Source organism: Phoca vitulina, unplaced genomic scaffold (assembly GCF_004348235.1).
Source record: "Phoca vitulina isolate PV1807 unplaced genomic scaffold, GSC_HSeal_1.0 scaffold16, whole genome shotgun sequence".
NCBI classification, from domain to species: domain Eukaryota; kingdom Metazoa; phylum Chordata; class Mammalia; order Carnivora; family Phocidae; genus Phoca; species Phoca vitulina.
Window position 1 is genome coordinate 28386614 of NW_022589719.1, and position 13918 is coordinate 28400531.

The following is a 13918-nucleotide window of genomic DNA, read 5'->3' on the forward strand; positions in this document are numbered from 1 at the left end:
GACATGATCAAAGAGGCCCTTCAGCAGAGCATGATCCTGACTTCCACCCCCCCACCTCCCCCCCGGCCCCGGGCCCCCAACCCCCAGCCCCAGCAGCCACACCTTCACTTCGCAAACCCACCGGAGTGACCGCACGATGTGTAACTCCTCAAAGTTTATTATGGCAATTAATTATACAAACATACCAGCGATCGTTCACCCAGTTCAGAAGCTCTCGAACCAGTAGAGTCCATTAGTGATTTCTCTTCATAAATAACTTAGGAGAAGCAAGCACAATTGGCAAGCAACCGACGCGCAAATGGAGCATCTCCTCGCGAATACCCACTGATGGCGCGCAGGCCAGGGAGGGGGGCAGGCACCAGAAGGTCGAGTTTCCTCGTGGGCCCCCAGCACCCCAGGCCCACCAGATGCTGGGTACTCAAGTAGTGGACGTTTCAAGGCACATATGACTTCCTAGCTGATAGCAGCTCCAGAGTCTGCCCTTGAGACCTGGTTCATATCCGGAACAATCAAGTTAATGCTTCGTTCATCACACCCCTTTGGTCTACTGCCTTTGTTATTACTGACACGCATAAAACCCCCAGTGTGCCGGGGGCTGTGGGGCACGGAGTCCCATCCCTGCCCCGTACATTCTGAAGACGAGAGAGAAGCACAGAAATGGACTCCGTCCGACAGAGCGATGGTGTCTGCGAAGCACCAGGTGGGAAGTCACTGTTCGGGCGTCCTCTGTCTGAGGAGGGGTGCTGGGGCGGGGGTTGTAACACCAGGGAGCCAGAGGACAGAGATGAAGTGGGGGGGCGGGCTGCTGTGGATGAGATTCAAGGCACTAGAGGAGTGGATGGATGGGGGGTGAGGAACCCCAGAAGTCAACCGGAAATGGAGGGCCCCAGAGAAGAGAGGGCGGCTGGGGGAGGTGACCCGGCCCCCCACTCCTAAATGAGTCCGGTGTTGAGCGCTATCTCCTGGGCCAGAGCTGCTCCCTCTCCTCCAGCCAAGGCGACTCCCGGATTCTCCAACCAGCGTGAGCAAGGTCTGGGGTGCACCTTCACAATCCCCAGTTTTCTCGCTGCTCCGGCTGCCGCCGTTCAAACCAGCTCACAGAACACGCTTCTCTGACACCGGCCTATCAGAGTTCAATTATGGCTTTATGGGACTTAAAAATCAGCAAGAGTTTTTCCTAACTGCGCCCTCCCCGTGATCCAACTCCAGCCATGGTGCGCGGGGCAGGCCATCCTTGAAAGGACCAGACAGACACAGAGCTGCACCCTGGCCACGGGCACCAGGTTGAATGTGCCAAATCCCAGGAGAGAGGGAGGGGGTGAGCAGGGGTTGGAGACCGGCCCCCTCGTCACTGAGATCATTGCATTTGGTTCCAGTGTCCGGGAGCGCAGGCCCAAGCAGATGTCCACAAACGCGCGCCTGCTCACTCACACGGACACCCACGAAGAGGGACCAAACTCCCCGCCTGGCTAGCACCAGAAAAGCTGAAGCCAGTCACCGAAAGGAGGCGCTCCCTTCCCCCCAGGAAGCCAGTAAGTGCTGTGACCGGCCACGCGGCCAAGCCAGTCACACTGCCTGGTGCTTTCCAGGCCTGCACGCTCCCAACCAGGTCCCCCCAGGGCCCCCGTGTGCTGACACAAGTCCACTTCCAATGTAACCTCGAATCTCAGTGGTAGGCGGGCCAAGGGCTGTGGCACAGGTGGAAGTAGAGAAGGGCCGAGGGCCAGGACGGTGTCTAATACCCAGGCCAAGTAGGACCCTGAGGTGGTGGAAACCCATAGGGAGGGGCAGGCCCAGGGGGGTAGGGTGGCTGAGGGGGGCCTGAGGGCTGGGGCTGACCTGGGAAGCTCGGGAGCGGGGGCTGCGTTGGGTAGGGAGGTCTTCCTCCTGGCGAGAGGTAGGGGGCCTGTTGAGGATAACCAGGACTGGGGGCCCGGCTCCCTGCCAAGGGGTACCCGGGGCCAGACGCAGTAGTGGGGGCCACGGGATAGCCTGGCCGGGAGGGTGTGCTCCTCTGTGGGGACCAGGAGTAGCCCGCAGCACCCCGGGGTCCCGGGTGGGCTGACGGGTACAGGGGGCCCAAGGGCCCCCTGTAGGGAAAGGAGGGCTGGGACACCACGGGGAAGGGGGCCGGCTGGAGTGCGCCCTGGGCGGTGGGGCCCATGGGCATGCCAGGAGACGGGCTGTAGGGCAAAGGGTAAGGAGGCACTACTGATGGGGGCGGGGGCGCCTCTTCGGCCACAGGGGGTGTCGCCTGGGCGGCTGGCCGAGGCGGGGGCGGCGGGCGTGGAGGAGGGGCGTCACCGGCCGGCTCCTGGGAAACTCTGGGCTTCCTCATCACATCCTGGAGCTTCTCCACGCGCACCCTTCGCAGATGGGACAGCATCCTCATGGAGGAAAAGTTCTCCAGAAATGTTTCCAAGGGCACCTCGCCCTCCAGGAACTTCTCGGCCATGGCCTGGAAGACATAAGGTCTGGTGACAACAGGGGCCTGCCTGGGATCAAGGCTGCCCATGGTCCCCAGGATCAAAGGCCAACTGCGGCCCTCCCGCGCAGCCCGCTGCGGGCGCTCCCTGTCTTCTCTGGCCCCCACTTGGGACTTTCTCCTTATGGCACTTATCACCGCTGACCTCTTCTACCTGCACTCGCTGGGGTGTTCTGTCTCCCTCACCAGAATGGCAGCTCCTGGAGGGCAGGGGCTGTGGCGGCCACTGCTGTCCCCCGCCCCTGGCATCGTGCCAGGCTCGCGGCGGCTCCTGCATGGCCGTGATGAATAAACGGATGAACACCAGCTACTCAGTTGCCAGTGCAGGCGGGCCCCGGGCTGGGAGGACCTGGCAGCTTCTCCCACCCAGGGCCCGGAGAACCGGAGGGAGCCCGTCTGCCCACACTGAAGAGATGGCCAGAGGGAGGCAGAACAGAGAGGCCAGGCAGCCGGGGTGGGGCCAGGGGCCAACAGGGCCTCCACCGGGACTAACCGTGTCATCCACCTTTGCCGTCTACTAATGCCCCTCGCCCCAACTTTGCAGACACCCAGTGCTCATTCCAAAGGGTTCCCGCTCCAGGGCCTGACACGGAAGAGGGTGTGACAACAGCCATCCTACCTCAGACTCTTCTTCGATCTTCATGCCTTCGATCTGCAGAAGGTCTAACAAGGTCTCCGGCTGCAGTGCTGAAGAAAATTTCTCTGGAAGGGAGGGCAGAAAGATCGACATTCTGCAAGTGCCTTTCCATTCAGTGTTGGAGGCTGAGCTTTCGGCAAAGACCCTCACAGCGTCCTCTGTGTGCTCAGAGGCCCAGCCAGGTCAGGGGGTCTGGGGCGGAGCCCAGTTCCCTGAGGTCACCTTCCTGAGCAGAGAGGGCTCCACCAGGCCCGGCCCCGACCTTGGCCAGCCAGCCGTCTCAATGCCAGCAGAAAGGACTCGAGCACCAGAGCCCACCAACCAGCCCCAGCCCTGTGCTGCCTCATGGGGGCGGGGGGGGGGGGGGGGTTACTGCACTGTCTGAGCACCAAGCTTCTCCACGGCTGAGACCGACAGCCCCCCTCACTGATGGCAGGTCCCAGGACACGGAGAGCCCAGCCCAGCGCCGCAAAGCGCGGTGTTGCCCAGCAACAGCGGGGAGGCAGGCTCTCTGGACTCAAGTCCCAAATCTAGCCGGAGAAGCCTGGCCACGTTCCTGACTCTCTCTGAGCCTCATTTTTCTCACCTATGGAACAAGAACAGTACCTCCCCTTCTAGGCTGTTGGGAAAAACATACGTAAGCACTCAGCGCAGGGGGCCGACAGGGGGTCTTTCCTATCCTGGGGAAGGGGCAGGGAATGTATCCTGGAGCTTGAACGGGGCCTCCAAGGTGACAGACGAGCACCCAGAGCTTGCTCCAGGCCGTCCCTACCAAGCTTCGCCTTCTGCTCCTGGCACTGCTCCACGAGCTTCCGGAGCTCCTGGTACTTGTCTGAGAGGTTTGAACGGCTGATCTCCAGGGGGCCTTGGAACTCCAGGTTCCGCTCCGCCAGGCTCCGGTTGGTGGCTAGTGCCATCTCCCGTTCCAGCTGCAGGTCCTGGACCTAAACGAACAGGACGTTGACCGTAAGAACCATCATCACCATCACCACCACGCACCTCGTGGCAGGCTGCACCTGGGGCTTCTGGGACTCGTCGCTCCCGGTGGGAGAAGGGGGTAATACCCCCAGCTAGGGTCCGATGGACCTGAGCCAAGCACTCTGACCCGGGCGCCTCACTGAATCACTAACCCAACACCCCATGCGGTGGACACAGGCGGGAAGCGCACTGAAGGTCAGCAGCTTGCCCAAGGCCACGTGACGAGCAGGAGCCAGGCCGCCACGGCCCTGCAGGGCTCCAGCAAGCAGGTGGACCAATTAATATGCACGAGGCAGAGGCTTTCTAGGAGGGAAGGGACCAAGATCCCAAACTACTTATCCCCAAGATTCTGAGGCAGGAGGCCTACTCTGAGGTGCCTGAGTCACACCACAGGCCGGACATGCATGAGGCCCCAGAACGGTTACTCTAAGGGGTGAGAAAGGCAGGGCCAGACCGGGACACTGATTCAGGGGAGACTTGTCCTTGCTTCCTGGGCCATAGGTAGGTCCTGCAGAGAAGCTGTGCAGATGAGCTAACGGCGGCGTCCCCAAGAACTGGAGGGGCCTCTCAGCCAGCAGAAGGCGCCCACCGACACGGGTGACCTGGGCCCTCATGCCAACCTTGGCCCCTGGCCGTGCCCCCCCTGAAAGCACTTCCCCAAGCAAAGCAGCACCTTCCCCTCAGCCAGGTCCCTTGTGGCCATTAGCAAGGGAGGCGACAGCCCCAGGAGCCCTTCCCAGACCTGCTACGGCCTGAAGCTCCATCCCTGCGTCGGAGTCCTCTTTACCGGGAGGAGGGCGGAGAGTCGGACCCACCACCCCCGAGACAGCGACGGTCCACCGAGAGCCCCGCGTGGCACGAGAAGAGAGCACTCAGCGCCCAGTAGAGGGCTCAGGGCACCGCTGCGCACGAGTAGCTGCCACGCGGGGGCCGCCACGGTCGGCACGTGATGAATGGACCGGCTCATCCCCCACAGGTCAGGGGTGTCCTGGAAGCCTGCCCTCCTGCTGCTCCCCGGCCACAGGGCCTTGAGCTCCAAGCTCTGGGGCGGGCCTGGAGCCCGCTCTTCACGCTCCAGATGGGACAGAGGGGGTGCAGACCCGCCTCCCCTCCACAATGCAGCCGCTGGGGCCCAGGGATCCTGGGGCCTGCCTGGGGTCTCTCCGGTCTCCCCACAACAGCAAGCTGCCCCCACATCTGGGCTGACCGGTTTGCTGCCATGAGCACTTCGGAGCCACTCGGCGAGCTGCAGACTGGGAGGCCTGAAGCCCTCTGCTGAGCTGCCCCACTGGCCCCCCTAGGTGTCCACGGCCTTTTCCCTGGGTCTCAGCCAATAAATCTAAGCTGTGTCATTCAGCCCTGCACCTTGTCCTACACATTCTGGCCTGTTCTCCCACAGCCTCCCCCAAATCTTTCTCCATGGGGGTTCACTATGAAGCCTTCCACCAGTCATTCCGAAGAGGTCAATAAGACAGTTCTAGCACCCCGCCCAGAGGTGCTCACCAGGCCTGCCTGCACCCCACCAGTCACTGCCCTCTGTGGAGAGAGCCCCCGTACTAGCTAGCTTTCTTCTCTCCAAGCAACGTCCACATCCCACACCGAACCAGCCCACGTCTCTCTGCACAGCCACGCGACTAGGATGTGTAAAATTATGTTTGATAGACCATGGTGGAAACCTCGTCCAAGGGGTTTTGCAAATCTAAGTAGCTTGCCCTACTTCGCTTCCCCTTGATCCCAGAAGTGTTTTTCCCCTCCAAGAACTCAAATCGACTGGTCTGACTGGCTGTAGTCCACAAAATTCGAGTTGCCTTCAGCCCCAGAGGTTGTCTGCGCTTACATTTTCTGCAATTCTGCACTTCGGCGTCAAGTCTATCAGCCTGCTCAGCTTGGAAATCATTTAATTATACTTATGTGAAGGCTCGCTTCTGCCAAGTTTCCCGCACTTTAGAGCTGGCCTCGGAATTCCTAGAACGCTGTGCTCACGGCAGAGTCAAGAAACACTTATGCTTAATTCGTGACAGACAAACGGAGGATGAAGGAGTCCGGCACGGTGCTGGCTGGGCCAGATCCTGGCCACGTCACAGCCTGACTGACCACTGAGGTGGGCTTGGGGCTTAACCAACACAGGCTTTGCTTCCAGTCCTCGCTGAGCGAGGCTCAAGGCAGCAGAATGTGCCACACGGAGCCCCCCTACCTGTCCTCACACCCTGCCCCCTACTCTATCCCCCCTACCCCCCAGAAAAGATTGCTCATTTGGGTAGCGGGGCAGGTGGGGGGAGGTGGGGGCAGCCAGAGCACAAGCTAGGAAGGGGCAAGGGAACACGGCCGCACTGGGCACACCGTACAGAAAGCAGGGAGAAGCTGGACAGGGTGACTTCCCTTGTGTTGAGAACAGACTGTGAATCCCCAGCAGAGACACACCATACCTGTTGATCAGTGAAAATAAAAATCTATTCCGAACACTAATCCAATGAGATGGGCACTGCTTGTACTTGTGTCCGTCCCCAGCATGAGGGGCGGCAGGGGTAGCTCCCAGAGCAGGGGACAGGCTGCAGCTACTCGAGGCGGGACTGTGGGTATACCCAGCTCTTGGCCCCATCCAGTCGCCTGACCTCACAGGGGTCACGGGGTCGAGGAGACGGGAAGGCCTTTATAAATATAAGCAGAAAGTTCTATACATTCGGAAGGGTTATTTTATTCCCATGGGGACTGTGATGAGCTGAGACTGGTTAGGTGCCAGTTATTACAGGAAACGGGATCAAACAGGAGATGGGCCCATACCCCAGGCCAAGAATGGCTCCTCCCCTAGATGCAGGGCCACACAAGGCCCTTGGGGAAAGACAGCCGCAAAATGGTATGAGTACTTGCAGAAACCGCCTCCAGGGTCAGGCTGGAACAATATGTGCCGACTCACAGGGGGGCCCCGGATGCCCCAGCACTGTCCCCCAGAACTCCTAGAGAGCCCAGGAGCTAGACTCAGATCTCAGGGATTCCCCTGGCTTGGTCCAAACCAGAGGGAAGGCCACAGAAAAGGGAGAAGAACATGGCCCCAATTCCCACCAAGCCAGTGTCCCGAAGCAGGGCCAAGGTCCCATCTGCTGCCCTTCCTCAGGTCCCATGACAGCCTTGCTCTACCTCAGGGGCCTCCTGGGCCAGCCGGTTAATGGCCTCCGGGTCATTCTGCATCTCCTCCAGCTCCTCCAAGGTCTTGTCTTTCAGAGTCTCCATCTTCCCTGTGAACACAGAACAGAGGGAAAGACACACTGTGGTTTCCCACTATGCTTCCACTGGGCAGGAAGCCTCAGGGCGGGACAAGGGTCCCAGCAAGCAGATCCCGGCCACCCTGCCATCCCCTGTCCCCAGGGAGACCAGGGAGCCCCACTCCTTCCACCAAACCAGGAGCAGCAGGATAGGTGAAAGCCCTCGGCAGCCAGAGGCAACACCACGACTCCTTGGGGTGCTAGATAAAGCTGCCCAAGGAGCACACAGGAAAAGGCAGAAGGAGAAGCCAGGCAGCCAGGGACAGAGACAAAGTTGGGCCCAAGGCCGCCTGTGAGCCCGGATGCCAGCAGGCCCTCTGGTGTCTATTTCTGCCTGAACCAGAAACACACCCGAACCTTCACACGCGGGGGCTGTGCGGACTCAGCATCCCAGACTCGAGGGCATCACTGCTTGTTCTGCTTAGTATCCTGACAACCTGGGGTTTCCCTCAACTGTGCTCGGCGACCACAGTCCTCTCCACGGGCCACAGAAACGGACAGTCACGGGCAGGGCCTCCTCGGGGAAGAACAACAACAACAATCATCACATTGGCCCCCAAGGCACTCAGAAGGCAAAGAAAACTGACCGACCCCAACAGAACATCCGCCTGGTCAAAAGAGCTGGTTTCGGCGGGCCTCCCCCTCCTCTGTCACTCTGCCAACAAGGACACCGACTGTCTGCCAAGCCCCAGGAGGGAGCCCCGGGGACCAAGAGAAGGAAGTGCAGACACACTGAGGCCACTCTTCCTTTCTGCCGACAAGGTCCTCTGTTATCTTTTCTAGACATGCATCTTATAGCCCTGATGTCGATCTTTCTCATTACAAAAGTGATGTTCGTTTTCAAAAGATTCCAGGTTCCGGAGAGACCGAAACCGGGAGGCCCTTGTCCTCCCCGGCACCAGTGCTCAGCCTGCGGGATCCCACGCTGCCCGTAGTGGGCCACACCAGAGGTCGTAGTAATAAGTAACTTCTCTGGTGTCGGGGCCCTTCACCAGCATTTGTTCCTTAAGCCCGCACTGTGTCGGCCTCATCTTACTGAAACTTACACCTGCCCATTCTGCTGATGGAGAACCTGAGGCTCGGGGAGGTCCCGGTTGTGGGAGGTCCCTCGGCTGGAAAGTGTAATAAGTGTAAGAAGGTCCGAGGAGGGGCTCTGGAATCGAGGACCAATGTGGCACCTGTGTGGCCAGAAGTGACCTCCAGGTCCTAGCTTCCCGTCTGGAATGGAAGGGAATGGTCTCTCCTAGGTCATCGGACAGATGAAAGGAGAACCTGATCAACAGTGACAGCCTCCCATTGGCCAGCAAAGTGCTGGTTTACTCCTCACGTGCCGGCACAGCTCTTAACGGTGCCCCCTTCTCGTGTTCAAAACTCGTTTCGACAACAAATTATAGGGTCACCCTCCTGAGAAAGAGCTAGCCAAACAGAGTAGTCAACCACCATCTCTTCTCTCCCGAGGGTTGAATGTGGTCCCCAACCTCTAAGGCAAGGAATGCTGAGTTTTGCACGTGCGGTCTCTTCTGATCCTGCCAGGGGTGGGGGGGGGGGGGGGGGTAAGCAGGCAACTGTCCCTTTACAGGTGGGGATCAGAAAGGTTAGTAAAGGGCAGAGTGAAAATCCAAACCTCCCTTCTGTCCCCATCTCACCCTGCTGCTCCAAAAACCCTTGGTCTGAAAGCTGGAGCAGGGGAGTGGCAGACTGCACAGGCCCCGGGAAGGGGGACTCTGGGGGTGCGCCGCTTCCCACCCTGCAGACCGAGTGAGTCCACCATGAACGGGACGAGCGGGGCAAACACGACACGTGGAGCAGTGCTCTAAAAACAAACCTCGTCTGAATCCTGGCCCTGCCACTTCCCAGCCGAGGGACTTCCCACAACCGGGACCTCCTCGAGCCTCAGGTTCTCCATCAGCAAAATGGGCAGGTGTAAGGTTCGGTAAGATGAGGCCGACACAGTGCGGGCTTAAGGAACAAATGCTGGCGAAGGGCTCCAACACCAGAGAAACTATTTATTACCATGGCCTCCGGCGTGGGCCAGATCCCCGGAGCGCTGGCAGTGCCGAGCCGGGCTCCAGCACAGAACCGGGTGTCCGCCGGCTCCTGCCGTCAGGGCCGGGCCCAGAGAGCCCGCGGCCAAGGGAAGCTCCGGCCTGGGCAGCTGGCTGACCACACACCCCCTGGCGCGGTCGGCAGGGTGTCTGTGGAGGCCCCGGGCAGGTGCACTCCCACCACGGGGGGAGCCCTGAGCGGAGCAACTGTCCCCCAGCCCCTTCCCAAGGCGGGTGTCACCGTCCGTGCTCAGTAAGTCCCACACAAGGCAGCACGGCCTGGAGCAGCGGATCACATGCTTTCTGGTCTCAGGACACCTTTCACCCCTAACGTTACTGAGGAACCCGAAGAGGTCACCCTTATGTGGTGGATTTTAGGTATTAGTATTGACCATATGAGATATTAAAAGTGAGAAATTTTTCTAATTTATTTTCTTTGAATGTTCATAGCAGCTTTCATTGGAACAGCCTGGAATTGGAAACAACCCAAATGATCTCCGGTTAGTAAAGAGTCTTACAAGCTGCGCTATGGCTTATAGTAAAGCGAGACTCTCCAGTAAAAAGGAAGAAATCGATGTCTGCGACTTGAATGGATCTCAAGGGAATTTTTCTGAGTGAAAGGTCATTTATAGAACATTCTGCTTATATAACATAGGATTCTTTTTATATAACCTTCTTAAGATGAGAAGGTTGTCGAGATGGAAAACATGCTCGTGGTTGCCAGGGGGAGACATTTGTAAAATACAAGACTATGCAAGCACCCATATGTCAGAAGCCACCAGAAGGCTGATGTGATCGCATGCCATGTACCCTCCGAAAACCCCACTGTATACTCATGCAAGAAACACAGTAAAAAGGAAAGTAACACCTTAGATTATGAGAATCATTCTGACCTCACAGGCAGCCTGAAAGGGTCTCAAAGACCACCCCTCCACCCAGGGCTCCCGGGAACACACTTTGAGAACCACTGGCCTCGAGGTTAGGATGGACTCTGCAGCCAGATAGCCTGGGTTTGATCCCTCCCTGTCACCTACAAGCCCTGTTGTATAACTTCTTTGTGCCTTAGGTCCCCCATCTGTTAGAACAGCGGTGCATGGAACACAGCGAGCGTGAAGCACTTGCATTACGAGGACCCTCGCGACCAGCGGATGCAGCGAGTACTGCCAGCACCCGGCCTCGCAGAGGAGGCTCAGAGAGGGGAAGTCACTTGCCCCGGGCCCTCCCCAGTGGGGGCTTTGCAGCATGCCCCTCGAAATCGCCGGAGTCCCAGGTCCTCCTCCAGACCCAGAACTCTCCAGGACTCTTCGTGCGACTTTTAATGAAGTTTTCATTCTAACTTCTACCCAGGGTCAAACTCGTGTGGCATCTGTGGCCTTTCTTTCCCCTTCGTCCGGCACTCTGAGGGAACTCAGGTGGGTGCAGCCTCCCCTGACAGAGGAAAAGCAAAGACCCCAGAGAAGAAGGGGTTTGTCAAGCAGTCCATGCGGAGGCAGATGCGAAGGCGGGGCTCGATCCCCTGTGTTGTTTCTACTGAGTGACCTCTGCCAGGACCCCAAACACACTTCCCTCGGGTGCCTGTGGCTTGCCTCGTGTAGGCAGGGTGGGACCAGGCACGGGACGGGGTTCTCCCACTCCAGGACCGAAGCTCCAGATTTGCAGCCCCATGGCAGGGGGCCAGGCGAGGCAGCCTAGGCAGCCTACCACAGCGTCAAGACCAACCAGCAGAACATCGAGGCTTCAGCTCCCGAGAAGACAGCCCAAGCTCTGGCCAGCTCCGTGGGGAGACCCACACAAAGAGCCTACCTGCGACACGGTCAGGCTTCTACAGGCCAGGAGACCCACGCTACCCAGAGGCCAAGTCAGGGGAAGTCCAAGGGGGGAGGGTCTGCACTGGGCTCAAGGCCCAGAAGGCACTGGAAGCACTGGGAGCTGGCCTGACTGGAAGGCCCGGACGCAGAACCCACCCTGCAGCCAACCGGGAAGACTGGCTTCTTGACCGGCTCACCTTCACCAGCCACTTTCTCTCCCCGACCCCCCAAAAAGGGAAGTATTTTCATCAGAGGAAAGTGAGCAAAACAAAATCTTTGTAAAACATTCAAGTGTTCTGTAACATTCTGAACTGTTTTCTCACGGGGGCTGACAAGCTGTTATTGATCTCTCTTACTGATATCTCTGGGGACCTAGTGTGTGTCCATCCCGGAACCAGCAGTGCGCATGCGCGTTCAGTGGATGCCTGTGGAGGCAAAGCGGCCAAGTCCCCTCTCCAGGTCACACATAAAGGGGCCCGATATCACCATAACTGGCGTGGGGTTGCCACTGCTTCTGTGAAGGACAGGGACAGCTACGGCACCAAGGATGTAACTTGTCATCAAAGCTTGGCAGTAAGCGACCGCAGACATTCAGCCAGAGAGGGGACTTTCCTGGGTTAAAGAGTGCTGGCCAATCAAGAAATAAGTGTACTCCTCAGATAATTCTGGGGCGCACTGAGGTGTGCAGCCCCTCCACCCACCACCCCAAATGACAGTCTTCCTCTCCAGTCTAGAGCCCCACACCTGGCTCTGTTTGATGGCCCTGAAATCCCAGAGACACAAATCTTCCAGCTGGTGATCCGAATAATCGCTGTCTTTTAGACAGTGAGAATTCTCCCCGAAGTGGGCAATGGATGAAGCACACAGCTCTCATACTGAGACCTTCCTCTCCCAGCTCGGGTCCCTGGTTGGGGAATCCCATCCCCAGCGGTGTGCTCCTAGGCGCTAAGGTCACCCCCACTTCCCTCGGAGGCTGGGTATGCACCTGCTTGAACTCGGAAGACCAAAGGGACTGGAGAGTGTTCTAGCTCAGGTCTGGGAGGACTCCCTCGGCCACTCCCTGATTGGGAAAGATGACCGCCCCCATATTCAGAAAAGAAACATTGCAGCCCCGTGGTTGCAAAAGACCTCTCTCCTGTGTCAATCCCCTTTCGTGGCAGACTTCCCAACAGGCCACACACGCTTTGAATGCCTCAAGAACATCAGGTCTGAAACACCTCCGTTTTATAGCAGGTCAGCCCCCTTAGACCCAACTTTCAAGGGCGGCCTGCATCTTCTGGCAGGCTCGGCCTCAGCGGGATGGGAGCCACGGCACTTCCAACTCCACCTTCTCTGGTCCCACTTCTACCACGCCCATTTCACAGGTGGTGACACTGAGGCCGAGTGGCAGATAGCTTGCCTGTGCTGACAGAAGAGGGGACACCTGGCCTAGGAGCCTGACCCTGGCCTGCTGCTCCTTCCGCCAGGCTCCCCACCTGCTCTGTGCCCTGGCCTCCTCACACCACCTCACCGGCCCAGCGGGCACATGTAAGAGCCACGCATCCCCACTTCTTCCAGGAGGTGTGCTCGGGATCCCACACCCAAATGTACCACACATTCCTTTTAGGGACTTAACTTTCCTTACCTGTGAAATGGGTAAACAGTCCCTACCAGTCACATGGCTCCTTTCTTCTGAGATCAAAGCCCTCTGCAAACTCCCCCATTAATTTATATAATCGCTCCAGGGACTAAAGCAAATACAAGGCTTAATTACCCCTATTTCAGAGATGAAATGAAGCCCAGAAACAAATAATAAGGGTATTGCCCAAGGTCCCGTAAGCTGTTGGGGTCAAAGCACCGGAGGTCCAAGTCCCCTTCCATCCCTGGTGTTCTAACATCATAAGCATCTTTGCCCCACCTGCTCCGCCCATCACGGGAGAGCCATGAAGATTAGTTATAAGGCTGTCCAAGTTGCAGAGCTTACAATCCCACGCAAGCCCGCTGATTACCTAGGCCCAGCTTCGGTCCCTGCCTCCAGGATGGAGGTGGCTCACGTCCTCGCCCTCTGACAACAGTTCTGGGCCTGGGCTTTACTGTGGCATTGCCCACCCCTGGACGTCACCGATGCCTTTCTTTCGGAAGTCACAGAGACGTCCCCTGATTCTCAGGGCCACTCAGTGAGGTTGAACACAGCACGCACCTCTCTGGGTTCGTAATTCGGAAACGGCGGGAGAACCACAGGACACTCTGCCCAAGGCCCACAAAGCAGATGCCCCTGAAGCCCGGTCACCCGATGTGCCAGAAAAATCCAAACTGGCACTTCTCACAGTGGCCACAACCACCAAGGATGTCACCATGCAGAGAACTGGGACATTACTGAGAAGTTACCTGGGGCCCCAGGGTCCAGGGGCTCTGTTTCCGGAGGGCCTGACAAGTGCAATTACCAGGCCCCTTGGCACCCCAGGCCCTGACTCGGACCCCCTTCTGCTTACCCAGGGGCCCAGGAGGATGCTGGGTACTTCTCAGGTGGTGTCTGGGGACTGCTGCTTGGGGGAGGGGACAGGAGAGAAGACACAAGCCCCTTGAAGGCAGGGAGATTGTCTTGTTCACCTCTGTCTTCCCAGTGCCTGGCCAAGCCTCTGGCACGCTGATAGCTCACAGCAGTGCTTGCGAAAGATGGACCGAGGCAGGGAGGGAGAGACCCAGGCAGGGAGGGAGAGACCCAG

The 13918-nt window shown here is 58.5% G+C and overlaps 1 protein-coding gene across 5 annotated transcripts in view; it reads right to left on the reverse strand.

Moving 5' to 3' along the window:
• Positions 1-150: 150 nt before the first annotated feature.
• The window catches only part of VPS37C (VPS37C subunit of ESCRT-I), a 27649-nt gene continuing 13881 nt past the window's right edge, over positions 151-13918 (reverse strand). For 2 of the 5 annotated variants that reach the window (XM_032414732.1, XM_032414734.1), the window contains 5 exons: positions 7718-7874; positions 7236-7333; positions 3895-4066; positions 3105-3187; positions 151-2458 (listed from right to left, as the gene is read on the reverse strand). In XM_032414732.1, coding sequence (XP_032270623.1) covers positions 1736-2458; positions 3105-3187; positions 3895-4066; positions 7236-7328 — 1071 coding nt within the window. In that variant the 5' untranslated portion in view covers positions 7329-7333; positions 7718-7874 and the 3' untranslated portion in view covers positions 151-1735. Of the gene's footprint in view, positions 2459-3104; positions 3188-3894; positions 4067-7235; positions 7334-7711; positions 7875-13918 lie in introns of all 5 variants that reach the window. The other 3 variants (XM_032414735.1, XM_032414731.1, XM_032414733.1) reach the window with 2 other exon arrangements.